General features: G+C 37.2%; 1 protein-coding gene across 1 annotated transcript in view; it reads right to left on the minus strand.

Annotated features, from left to right (window-relative positions):
• Nucleotides 1–3,301: 3,301 nt before the first annotated feature.
• The window catches only part of CEP152 (centrosomal protein 152), a 94,351-nt gene continuing 83,288 nt past the window's right edge, over nucleotides 3,302–14,364 (minus strand). The window contains exons 23-27 of the mRNA XM_024748804.1: nucleotides 14,026–14,125; nucleotides 13,335–13,438; nucleotides 7,412–7,568; nucleotides 7,063–7,166; nucleotides 3,302–4,602 (exon numbers count right to left, since the gene is read on the minus strand). Coding sequence (XP_024604572.1) covers nucleotides 3,563–4,602; nucleotides 7,063–7,166; nucleotides 7,412–7,568; nucleotides 13,335–13,438; nucleotides 14,026–14,125 — 1,505 coding nt within the window. The 3' untranslated portion in view covers nucleotides 3,302–3,562. The remainder of the gene's footprint in view (nucleotides 4,603–7,062; nucleotides 7,167–7,411; nucleotides 7,569–13,334; nucleotides 13,439–14,025; nucleotides 14,126–14,364) is intronic.

Raw genomic sequence — 14,364 nt, forward strand, 5'->3', positions numbered from 1 at the left:
ATTTCCATTTTCAAAAAGTAATGCTTCAGCTAGATAGCCTCATCCACCAGAGGGCAGACAGCAGAAGCAAGAAGACCTACAGTCCTGCAGTCTGTGGAACAAAAACCACATTCACAGAAACATAGATGAGATGAAAAGGCAGAGGGCTATTAACCAGAAGAAGGAACAAGATAAAACCCCAGAAAAACAACTAAATGAAGTGGAGAAAAAGAATTCAGAATAATGATAGTGAAGATGATCCAGGACCTCGGAAAAAGAATGGAGGCAAAGATCAAGAAGATGCAAGAAATGTTTAACAAAGACCTAGAAGAATTAAAGAACAAACAAACAGAGATGAACAATACAATAACTGAAATAAAAACTACACTAGAAGGAAGCAATAGCAGAACAAATGAGGCGGAAGAACAGATAAGTGAGCTGGAAGACACAATGGTGGAATTCACTGCTGTGGAACAGAATAAAGAAAAAAGAATGAAAAGAAATGAAGACAGCCTAAGAGACCTCTGGGACAACGTTAAACACAAAAACATTCTCATTATAAGGGTCCCAGAAGGAGAAGAGAGATACAAAGGACCCGAGAAAATCTTTGAAGAGATTATAGTCGAAAACTTCCCTAACATGGGAAAGGAAATGGCCACCAAAGTCCAGGAAGTGCAGAGAGTCCCATACAGGATAAACCCAAGGAGAAACATGCCAAAACACATAGTAATCAAATTGGCAAAAATTAAAGGCAAATAAAAATTACTGAAAGTAGTAAGGGAAAAACAACAAATAACATACAAGGGAACTCCCATAAGGTTAACAGCTGATTTCTCAGCAGAAACTCTACAAGCCAGAAGGGAGTGGCATGATATACTCAAAGTGATGAAAGGGAACAACCTACCACGAAGATTATTCTACCCAGCAAGGATCTCATTCAGATTTGATGGAGAAATCAAAACCTTTACAGACAAGCAAAAGGTAACAGAATTCAGCACCACCAAACCAGCTCTACAACAATGCTAAAGGAACTTCTCTAAGTGGGAAACACAAGGAAGAAAAGGACCTACAAAAACAAACCCAAAACAATTAAGAAAATGGTCATAGGAATATACATATCGATAACTACCTTAAATGTGAATGGATTAAATGCTCCAACCAAAAGACAGAGGCTTGCTGAATAGATACAAAAACAAGACCCATATACATGCTGTCCACAAGAGACCCACTTCAGACCTGGGTACACATACAGACTGAAAGTGAAAGGATAGAAAAAGATACTCCATACAAACGGAAATCAAAAGAAAGTTGGAGTAGGGCTTCCCTGGTGGCACAGTGGTTGAAAGTCCGCTTGCCAATGCAGGCAACATGGGTTCGTGCCCCGGTCCAAGAAGATCCCACATGCCACAAAGCGGCTAGGCCCGTGAGCCATGGCTGCTGAGCCTGTGAATCCAGAGCCTGTGCTCCGCAATGGGAGAGGCCACAACAGTGAGAGGCCCGTGTACCGCAAAAACAAAAAAACAAACAAAAAAGAAAGTTGGAGTAACAATACTCATATCAGATAAAATAGACTTTAAAATAAAGAATGTTTCAAGAGACAAGGAAGAACATTACATAATGAACAAGGGATCAATCCAAGAAGAGAAAAGAGAAAAACAAATACTGTACATTAACACACATATGTGGAATCTAGAAAAATGCTACTGATGAACCGGTTTGCAGGGCAGAAATTGAGATACAGATTTAGAGAATAAACGTTTGGACACCTGGGTGGGGAAACGGCAGGGGGTGGTGGTGGTGGTGGTGGGATGAATTGGGCGCTTGGGATTGACATGTATACACTGATGTGTATAAAACTGATGACTAATAAGAACCTGCTGTATAGAAAAAACAAATAAAATTTAAAAAATTTTTAAAAGAAAAAAGAATACCAGACGGTGATGAACTACCAGAGAGCAGGGAGGTAACACGATCTGATTTTCATTTCAGAAAAAGCACTCAAAAGCTGGGTGGAGGTGGTGTGGAGGTTGATGCAATTAGAAGTGAAAGGGACCAGTCTGGCTCCCGTTAGAGTAACCCAAGTGAGAAGGTCTTGGTGAAAAAGTCATTATGACTATTATAGTAGTTGTAGTAAGTACATCATCCTTCTAAAACAGTGGTTTTTGCCTCTATAAAGCCCAACACCTTCATTAATATTAAGTATTTTGTAAAACCCATTTTAAGACAAAACTTAACGATGATATAACCTACCTACACCTTCAGGAGAAAAGAAATTTGAAAGTAAACTTTGAGTAAGATCATATGTCTTTCAAAATGCCACTGCTCAGACACAGCTAGACTAAAAGACGTAATGAAGTACCAGATCCAGAACTGACAGCTCTAAATGCTGACTGATATAAATGCGCTAAGTTAGCAACTTAAATTCCTCTACGAACTTTGCCACTGTAATGTGAGTTTCCCAAAACATTGAACCAAATTCCAAAGCAAGACAAAATGCAATCTTTTGTCCATTTTCCCAGCAGTTATATTCCTGAAAAAGTCAGTGTCTATTAAAACCATACAAAAGTATTTGGTGTTCACAAGCATAATGAAGTTAAGTTCCAAGTTCTGATCACTATAATCAGATTTTTCATCTATGTGAATGACTGGTGTGGCATCTTGAAAGACTCCTAGGTTGGGAACCAACTTACTGAGATGCTTCACTGCCCCATGCATTGCTGGATGTCTGACCTCTCTGGACCTAGTCCATTTTCATTGTGAAGTCCAAAAATATTCCCCAATAAAGTCATGAAATACTGTATTAGACAATACCATTTTTGTCGATAATCATTAGTGTAAAGTAGGCAGAATCTAAAAAAAAAAAAAAAGTAATGCTTCAGATGAAAGAAAGACTATGAAACCATAAAAGAGACAAAGAAAGTCTCTGGGTGTCACAGGAGATTTGAAATAACGCAAATGCCAACTAAAAAAATTCAGACTAATATTTGAATTAATGAAGCCAGGACACAGCTATGTATTTTGTGGCAATCTTTGCAATACTTCTTTTCCACTAACTGAAAGCAAGGATCAAAATCTTGAGTACAGATTTCCAGGAAAACTATGTGAAGAGTAAATCTATAGGCTCATTCAACATGGTTAATTTCAAAAATTAAATCTGGCTGATCATACATACGAATCATCAAGGTTTATATGTTTTTCTAGATGAATTTCAAATTATGTCAATATAACATTTCTACGTTATGAATTTAAAAATAATTCATAACAATTCTACAGACCATATGCAAGTTTATTTAAATAATTTAACACTGCACAGAGAGCTAATTTATAAGTATAAAAATAGGTGGTTTAGCAACCAAATACAAGCACCACACAGAAGCAGATTACACATACACGATTAGCCCTTTAGAAGACTAAGGCAACCTTAATATCTCAAGTAATTTTATGAGAATACTTTACTCATATGATAGACATCATTAAAACATCTCAAAATATGCAGAACCCACAAATATTTTTCAGTATGAAGTCTTCCCTTCCAGTTTTCTTATCAATATATTAATGATTCTTCTTAAATACTGTATAACAGTTAGTCTAGATTGACAAATGGGCTATCAAAGCCACTATCTTGTTGGTTAGACAGAGAAGCGATTAATTTTCTTGAAGGCTGTGGACACACTGCAGATGGTGCTGTACTGCTCAGCTTTTTGAAATCTGACTTTAATATATCAGCCTTATGATGAGGTAGGTGTCCAAGAGTCATGCTGATCTTCCCTGGCGGGGAATACGTGGTTTCTTCTGACAGGTCTGGTGCATGACCACTCTGACATTTCATAGGTTGATGAATCATACTGTTTTTCTCTGAATCTAAAGGAAAACTTGCTGCTGAGAAGTGTTTGAAATTAACAGATTCGTCGAGCATATCCAGAGTTTCCTGTGGCCTATCATGCAAAAATGACACTTCATGACTGTTGCAGGGTAGAGCGGTACTGTTGGAATGCCAGCCTACAGAGTCACTGAGGCCCCCTCCATCCTTTACTGGAGTTTCCTTAACACCCAAACTTTGACTTTTCTCAGATGCAGCATTTTCACTTGCCATTAGTGGATTACACTTGTATACTTTTAAACCAAGTCTCTCATTAGGACTTCGAAAAGTTATATGCGTGGACTCAGATTCAGAAAGACTAGGGGTATATCTAGGTGAGGGTTTATTTCCGAAGGATCCGAGAAAGGGGTGTGCAGTTGAGTGCTGGAGTGATTCAGAGCCAGTATCACCGAGGAGGTCTATCTTCTTGTGCAAACCAAAGCCTCTTTCACCTTTGCAAGGAACAAACTCAGGAGAAACATTCCTTGGCGAAATGTCTAGGTGTTTGTGACTGTTATCCCCGAACTGAAAGCCTGGATGTGACACTTTGGAACCCTCATGCTTTCTGTCCCCGTGCTCTGCGTCCTCTAATCGCCTTTGTAAGTTACAGGCAGCCCTCCTCTTAGGAGCTTGGTCACACATACTTCTAGGAATAGTTTTTATACTGTTTGATTTGCTTTCACTGTGACACGATATATTCTGATTCACATCATTTCTTTTTGATTTTTCAACTCCAGTCAGCATCTCTGAAGTCAGAGGCAATACTATTATATACAAGGGAACACAAAATTAGGGGAAAACAAAATTAGGAGAAAATTAACACTGAAAGAGGAGAAAAAAATATATGTTTTTATATATTTCCAAGGGATGCATATATATTTTAATCATTCTCAAAGAAAATACATCAATGCTGGACATTTTAAAATATTCTTTTACGTATATCTATTAGATAAAGCTGAGTAATTTTGTTAATGAAATCTAATGTTATTATTGCTATCCACCTGCTGTATTATTTTCTGTAATAGTTGGTATAGCATTTCAAGAGCCAACTGCAACATTTCCAGTCTTGCTCTGATGTCAAATATGGAGTTTCTGATGGAGAAAGTTTGCTGGAAGAACCCACCCAACCCAAGACAGACAGACAGACAGACAGACAGACAGACACACACACACACACATCCCTCTCACACACTTTCTCTCTTTTTCTCAAAGCTAAAATAGTTTCCGATTTAATTAGCTAAGACACTAAATCTGATCAGAAGCAGAACAGCCACACAGCACAGAATCAGAGGCATCATATCTCAAAGTAGGGTACCTTGGTCCTTAAAGTCTCTGAAAAGGGTTTGTTTCTGCTGGGGACATTATTCATTATTTGCAGTTGCCCCAAATCTAGAAAACTCTTTTCTTGTTATATGCCACTGCCCTTTTATAGCCAAGGTTCACATCGCCATTCCAAAATTTACACAAATAATCTCTGTGCTTTTATTTGAAGAACGTTTACCAACATCAATCTTGGGAATTCCTGAACAGTCTTTGCTTCAAGCTTTCCAGAAGTGCAAAAACCCCATTTCCTCACAGATATGTTCAAATCCTTCCAGTGTGACTGCGAATTTACTAATTTTTTTCATGTTTTTCTATCAGCTTTTGATTCATATATTCTTAAGTTATTCTATTTTGAACAGAAAGAATTCATTTATAGCTTCTTGGGAGGTTGCTCCTTTATCATTATGAACTATCACTTTGGTCAGTTTAATGCTAACTCTAATTTACCTAATATTGTATTTAACTCTATAATTTATCTAATATCAACATTGCATTGCTTGGTATATCACTTTCCAGCCCTTTATTTTGAATTTTTGACAATGTTCTTATCTGGAATAACATATGTCTAGAATATTTAAAACTGTTTGAAAATTGTGGTCTTTTAATAAGTGAGTTTAACCAATTCACATTTAGTGTGACTGCTGATGTTTCAACCTACTATTATTTTCTATTTACCCATGCTTTCTACATGTATTTTTCCTCTTTCTAGATTATTAGATTGAAACGTTTTCTCCCAAGTTTTACCCCTACTACTTTGAAAATTATATATTCTATTTCTCTATTAGTTAGCCTTAAATTTTTATACACATACTTAAACATATTTTTCTAGCAATCTCTAGAGTTATCAGTAACTACATCTTCTCCTTGAAAATAGTATAAATCTTAGCATATTGTTAGTTTCCTCTATAATATCCTCCTACATCTTTCTGAGAATACTGTATTTTTCTAACATTCTCAGGTCCTGTTGTTTGTTCTATTAATTCTATCTTTTTAGGTATAAGTTCTGTTGTGGATTTTTTTTTTTTTTTTTTTTTTTTTTTTTTTTTTGCTTTGTCTTATTTTGAGTTTGGTATCTTTCTTCATGGTGCTGGCTTTCTATAAATATGTGGTAATTCTTGGTTGAATGCTTATCTTTCAGATGTACTGAGTACAGTATCTGCTGCTTGTTTAAAGGAGTTGGAAGTGGAGTGGGAAGGAATGAGCAGCAGGGTAGAAAGACCTGATACCTGGTACTCTGGGATTTGGGCTCTCAGTTCCTCCTCGGTGTGGCTAGCCACCTAGAGCACTGCCCAGTTCCCAGACTCTCTGTTCCTGTTGCTCTTACCTAGCCCAATCTGAGGTTCAGGAAGAAAGATAAGTAGAAATAAAGAGGGCAATCCCACCTGGTTTCAGCTGCTCTGGAACACCAGCTAATTACCCCATTGGTATCCCCTAGGCTTACTACTTCTCCTGGAACATACCACCTTCACACGTAGAACAGTTTCAATATTGCTCCCACTTGTAACTATCATCTTCTGGGAGTTTTGAACTGAGGTTTCCATCTTCAGTTTACAGTGTTTGCCTTCTTTCAGGGATTTCTCACAGTCTCTGATTTATCAGTTGTAACTTTTAAAAGCTCAGTTATAATTTCTTCCTTTTCTCCTTCTATACTGTCGTTTAAAATCTTTTCTATCACTTCTAGGGATGGAATCAGCAGGAGGAAGCTGGTGGGTAAGCTCAGTCTGCCTACTTGAACTGGAAACTCTACACTGTTTTTTTGTAAGTTTCCAGTTTAAGTAAAACATGCACACAATAGGATGACTCAGCTCTCACTCCTTACATTCTCTACTCTCATACTAAAGATATTAAATATCTAAAAAAGAGGGAGAGAAAAATCCTTCAAGTAACTCATTTTGACATACCTGACTGTGTAGTTTTGCTCTGGGATCTATTAGAAATAGGTGTTTCCAGCAATTTTGCCATCATAACAAGTTTGCTAGCAGCATTCATAATCTTTTTCTCAGCCCTGTGGGGAATTCGAGAATATGAAATTAATACAGTTTAAAGGAAAAAATAAGTTTCCTTAGCCCCAGGATTTCTGTTTTCCTATATGCTCTGCCACCACTTAGGGCAGCACAGACATTAAGCCTCTCTTAATCCCTAATGGCTCATCATGTAGACACAGTTAATTCTGTGGCTAAGGAAAATGCTTAGAAAATGACAACATGCTGTCCTGGTACTCTCAGGACACACTGTTCAGACAGAACTTACCCTTCCTCTTTTCCATCATCCTGCAAAATCTGCTGGAGGCAAATCAAATAATATTTGCGCATCTTTCGGGAGGTTTCTTGACGTTCTCGCAATACCTCTGCTTTTACCATTTCCGCAGCTCTTTCCTTACTCTCCTGAATATAACGAAGCATATCACCTGGGGGCGGGGGGAATCCCCACAAAATGCACGTTTATTAGCAGTTTTTCCAAAACAGGAGAGGCAGACTTCAGACCAATTTTCTGGGAGATGAAGTGACTGGATGTATAGTTTAAACATTATAGTTTTCTACAATCATTAAAATGGAATATTTCCGGTCACCATTTTGGTAGACTCAAAGCAGGAGCAATCCAAAAGTCCTTTTACAATGATGACAGACATATACGGTAAGGAAACATGGCATATCCTCCAGAGAAACTGTCATATTTTGAAACACTGAAGCAAGCAGTTATCATTAATATGAGGCACAGATATTTATGCATTTCAATTACATATTATGTCTAGTTAAGACAAGAGAAAAAAGAAATATACAGAAAGGGTAAGGCAGAAAGGAAGAGAGAAGCAGACAAAGAGAGAAATGAGGTAATATGAGCTGGATTCATATTCTTCTGTTTACTTGTCCTCTGAAAATCCATGCTTCATTATTTATTCAATTTTTTGGCAGCTCTTATGAGTATCCAACTAAATATAATACTACAATCCATGAGAGATACGTACAAAATGCTATTGCAGGGAGAGAGATAAGACTTATGATGCCTCCTGAAATTTACATTTAAAAATAGTTCACAGCTTTCAAATCTTCCTTTTATGTTTAACTCAGTGTGCTTTGATTGGAACTACCACTATTTAAGGTTAACATTTTGTCCTAAATCCAGGACTACATCCTACCTCTAGAATATTATCATCCCTATTATATTAAGGATTCCAACTCATAAAGGAATCTCCCTAAATATCAGTAAGCTCTTCCTGAAAATTACACATTCTATGCAAAAATGCTAAGTGGAAGACTATTTTTCATTACTTCAAGTGGGAAAAATTTTGATGGAGTACATGTCAAAACAAAACTTCCAACCAGCTTCTAAAATGTAAAACAATACACATAAATACACAACAAGCTATCATGTTAGAAAAGCTTAAAATTTCACTTTCCAATCACTATAATTGTTAACAAAATGTAAATTTCTTTCTAGTAATATGTACTCTGTTAGTACTGGCAACAGCTAAGAAGCACATTCTCTATACTGATACTGAGTGGGCTTTTCAAAACATCTCCACCATGATTCTGATGATCTACCAATTATATTTGGAACTTGAGACCTTTCCCACTCATTCTGTTTAAAATGAATGCAATTTTAGGAGGTAAATATACATTTCTTGTACGTAAACACTGATATTGTTCTGGGACATACACACCAACTATGCAATATTGCAATTAAAAACCAGGAGGTATTCTACTGGGAAAACATAAACCAGAGAAATGTTCTGCAGGATATGCGGCACCACCTAGTACTACAGGACTTGATAAATAAATTTACATCTATGACATAATCCATTATGAAAATAATAGAGACAACAGAACAATTCCTAATTACATCCATTTTTCATGGTCCTTAAAAGTTTATGGAAGAAAGTAGTAATTGCTCATTTAAACTCATATGACATTTTCTTTGGTAGTAGTTATTTAAGTTGTAAGATTATGAAATTTTTAGTTTAATATTAGTGTCCAAGAAGAAAAATCTTGGAAGCAGTTCAAGATGGCGGTACAGGAAATCCTGAACTCATCCTCCCACGGATACACCAAATCTACAGCTACATATGGAACAACTGTCTCTGAAAAAGACCTGAGAACTAGCCCAAGAGCCACCCCACACAAAGGACAAAGGGGACACATCAAGGTGAGTAGGAGATGCAGAGACACAATCTTGCCAAAACCTTCACCCTTGGCATGATATCCCACAATCAGGAGGAATATCACAAAAACAAAGCTTCTTCCTGAGGAGGAAGGGGTTTGAGCCCCACATCAGGTGCCCCAACCCTTAGGACCTGCTCCAGAGAGATGAGCCCCTAAAACACCTGGCTTTGAAAACTAATGGGGCTTACGTCCAGAAGACACAAAGTGCTGTAGGAACCTGAGATTCTGCTCCTACAGGACTCACGCACAGACTCAATCAACTCAGGAACCCAGTGCAAAAATAGCAGCATTAAAAATACCTAGACCTTATGTTAAGGAGATGTACTTGCTGATCTTAAAGCATCTGCCAGAAGGGCAGAATCTGTTAGAACTCTCCCAGGGAACAGAGGTGCTGGCGGAAACCATTTTTGTACTCTCCTACCTTACTAGTACTGGCCCTTGCAGGCGCCATTTTTACACTCTCCCTCTACCTTGCTAGAGCCACTTGCCCCACCCTTGGACTCCATGGCGGCCCCACCATGCCAAACCCAGCCTGGTGTTCCGCTGAAGCCCCAACACACCAAACCCAGCAGGTGTGCACAGTTCACACAGGGGACACCCCTTGAACACCTGGCTCTGGTGGCTAGAGGGCTTGCATTTCTGGACCTCACAGGACTGAAACAACTGGAGAGAGAATTCTTGGCAAGCTACAACCCCCAGGACACTGCACAGACAGCAGCCTGAAATACACCCCAGTCTTCCTGTGACCACTCCTTCAAGACTGGGAGAGGTAGCTGTTACATAGAAATAAACACATAGAGAGTCAAGCATAATGAAGAAACAGAGAAATATGTTCCAAATGAAAGAACCAGACAAAACCCCAGAAAAAACCCTTAATGAAAGGGATGTAAGTAACTTACCTGATAAAGAGTTCAAAGTAATGGTCATAAAGACGCTCACCAATAAAAATGAACACAGAGAGAACTTCAACAGAAAAATAGGAAATACAAGAAATGTTAAAGAGACTCACTTCAGATGTAAGGACATATACAGGCTAAAAGGGAAGGGATGGAAAAATGTTTCATGCAAATGGAAACCAAAAGAAAGTTGGAGTAGCTTAGCAAATTCCTAAAATTTGTGTGGAACCACAAAAGATCCCAAATAGCCAAAACAATCTTGAAAAAGAACAACAAAGGCTGGAGGCATCACGCTTCCTGGTTTCAAACTACAATACAAAGCTATAGTAATTAAAGCAGTTTGGTATTGACATCACAGCCAAACAGATCAATGAAACAATATACGGAGCCCAGAAATAAACCCCCTCACACATGGTCAATTAATTTACAACAAAGGAGGCAAGAATATACAATGGGGAAAGGACAATCTCTTCAAAAAATTGTGATGGGAAAACTGGGCAGCCACATGCAGAAGAATCAGACTGGACTACTTTCTTTATACCATAAACAAAATCAACTCAAAATGGATTAAGGACTTGATTGTAAGACCAGAAACTATAAAACTCCTAGAAGAAAACACTGGCAGTAAGCTCACTGACATTGGTCTTAGTGATATTTTTTTGGATCTAACTCCAAAAGCAGTGGCAATATATACAAAAATAAACAAGTGGGACTACATCAAACTGAAATGCTCTGCAGAGCAAAGGAAACCATCAACAAAATAAAAAAGGCAACCTATTGAATGGGAGAAGATATTTGCAAATTATATATCCAATGAGGATTAATTTCCAAAATATAAAAAGAACTCATACAACTCAATAACAAAAAACAATCAATCTGATTAAAAATGGGCAGAAGATCTGAACAGACAGGTTTCCAAAGAAAACATAGACATGGACAACAAGTATATGAAAAGATGCTCAACATCACTAATCATCAGGGAAATGCAAATCAAAATCACAATAAGATATCACCTCATACCTGTTAGAATGGCTACCATCAAAAAGACCAAGAAGTGTTAGAGAGCATGTGGAGAAAAGGGAAACCCTATGCATTGTTGATGGGAATGCAAACTGGTACAGCCACTATGGGAAACAATATGGAGATTCCTCAAAAAAAGAAAAATAGTACTACTATATGATCCAGCATTTTCACTTCTGGATATTTACCAAAAGAAAATGAAAACACTAATTTGAAAAGATACACGTGTGCCTATGTTCATTGCAGCATCATTTACAATAGCCAATATAGCCAAACAACTTAAGCATCCATCAATGGATGAATGGATAAAGAAGATGTGGTACATACATACAATGATACTACTTGGCCATAAAAAAGAATGAAATTGCTTCCATTTGTGACAACCTGGGTGGATCTTGAGGGCGTTATGCTAAGTGAACTGTCAGACAGAGAAAGACAAATATTGTATGAATTCACTTATATGTGGAATCTAAAAAAACAAAGCAAATAGAGAACAGACTGGTGGTTGCCAGAGGGGAGAGGGTTGGAGGGTGGGAAAAATGGGAGAAGAGGGTCAATATGTACAAATTTCCAATCATAAATAAGTCATGGGGATGTAATGTACAGCACGGTGACTATAGTGAATAATATTGTAGAGTAGTCTCCCCTTTTCCGCAGGGGATACATTCCAAGACCCCTAATGGATGCCTGAAACCAAGTACTGAACCCTAAATATACTACATTTTTTCCTATACATACATACATGTCATAACATTTATTTTATAAATTAAGCACAGTAAGAGATTAACAATAATTAATAATAAAATAGAGCAATTTTAACAATATATTTTATTTTATTTTATTTCATTTATTTATTTATTTTTTGTGGTATGCAGGCCTCTCACTGTTGTGGCCTCTCCTGTTGAGGAGCACAGGCTCCGGACGCGCAGGCTCAGCGGCCATGACTCACGGGCCCAGCTGCTCTGCGGCATGTGGGATCTTCCCGGACCAGGGCACAAACCCGTGTCCCCTGCATCGGCAGGCGAACTCTCAACCACTGTGCCACCAGGGACGCCCTTAACAATATATTTTAACAGTTATTTGAATGTGATCTCTCTCAAAATATCTTATTGTACATATTTAATGTCTTTTCCATTTTAACTAAGCACTAATCATTCACTGTGCCCGTAACTTTCGCAGTTTGACGTGTGACAGCAAAACTAGCATACACTTTTATTTTCTTTCTTCACAATTTCTCGGATAGAAGATTTGTTCTTACTGTAGATCAGCAACCTCACCATATGATTCTTTTTTTCTTTCCTTATTAAGTCAAGAACTTTCACCTTTTCACTTAAAGGAAGCACCTTACGGCTTCTTTTTGGCATAGATGAACTGTCAGCATCACTACTCTTGTACTTTGAGGGCTTTATTAAGTAAAAGAAGGGTGACGAACACAAGCACTGTGATACAGTGGATCTGGTAATCAAGGTGGCTACTAACTGACTAACAGACAGGATATGCTGGGCAAAGAGATGATTCATATCTGGAGGCAGATGTAGCAGGATGGCATGAGATTTCATCATGCTACTCAGAATGGCCCACAGTTTAACACTTATTAACTATTTATTTCTGGAATTTTCCACTTAATGTTTTCTGACTCCAGTTGACCACAGATAACCGAAACCACAAAAGCAAATCCTCAGATAAGGGGGAACTACTACTGTGTTGTATATTTTGTAACTTTGTATGGTGATGGGGAAACTAGACATTGTGGTGATCACATACAAATATCAAACCATTATGTTATACACCTGAAACGAATATAGTGGTATATGTCAATTATACTTTAAAAATATATATATCAGTGTCCAAAAAAAACCCCCAGGATAATTAACAATATAAAAATAGCTCTATCCTTGTGCCACTTCCAAAATTTGGGGGGCAAACTCCAAATTTACTTGGGTAAAATCATCTACATAACTTAGAAAAGCTATCAGTGATCTCTTCTAAAAGCAGGTAAGAACAAGGTAGTTCAGAAAATTCCCCAAAATTACTACTGCTAGTTACAAAAAAGACCCAAACCACCTTAAAATCTTGGGAATCTCTTTAGGGACTTACGCTTAATTTTTTTTACAGCTTTAATGTACTGCCCACGAAGTTCTTCCAAGGCCACCGCATTGCATGGCAGGCAAGAATGTTCAATGGCCCCTTCTGACAGTGACCTAAAAACAAACCAAAGATTGCAAAAACAGAGATTTTAAGTGAAAAATGTAACTTGAAAAAATATATATATATATATATTCCAATAAAATAAGCTAAGATGTGCTAAAAAATTCACATACGAGGATCTTTATTATAATTAGTTAGGAGAAAAATGCCAACAACTTGTGTTACAGTTACTTAAATAAATCATGATAAATCCCCATGATGAAAATCTATGCAGCTATTGAAAAGCACATTATAGGAGTATATCCAATGACACGGAGGAAGTGTTTATCTTATAATATTAACAAAAGGTTACAAAATAGCTTATATGATAATCTCAATTTTTAAAACGTGTACATGTTGTGTGTGTATAAAAGGGCTTAAGTAAAGGGTAAAGCGCTCGCTTCGGCAGCACATATACTAAATAAAGGATATCTTCTGGGGACAGAGTTTTAGAAGATTTTCTTCTTTTTTATACTTTTTGCTATGTAACAATAAAAGTAACTGATATTCTTGGTATGATATTATTGATACGACTGATATTTTTAAAAAAAAGCAAAGATACTCAGAAATAAACGATTTCTTTGTAATAGTAAAAGCCTACCTTGGTGGTGGTGTTTTACAAAGTGTTCTCAGTTCTTCCAATTTATTCTTCATGTCATTGTTTTCTTCTAATAATTCTTCAACAACTTTACTATTCTCTTCTAAAAAAGAAAGTTTATAGTATATTGGTCAATTAATCTCTTTTTCTCTCAGTCTTTCCCTTAAATTACCAGCACAAATTTCTATAAAGGAGACTGAAAATTTTCCATTTGCTCCCTGTGTCATTCATTCCCTGATAAACCCTAATCTGACCACTCCCTGTTCTATTTTCTCAGCACTTTAAATCTATATTCCATTTTCACCTTGTTCTGGGTTACACACTGTCCTGGAATAAATTTCC

The sequence above is a fragment of the Neophocaena asiaeorientalis genome, unplaced genomic scaffold, assembly GCF_003031525.2.
Source record: "Neophocaena asiaeorientalis asiaeorientalis breed wild unplaced genomic scaffold, Neophocaena_asiaeorientalis_V1.1 scaffold298, whole genome shotgun sequence".
Classification (NCBI taxonomy): Eukaryota; Metazoa; Chordata; class Mammalia; order Artiodactyla; family Phocoenidae; genus Neophocaena; species Neophocaena asiaeorientalis.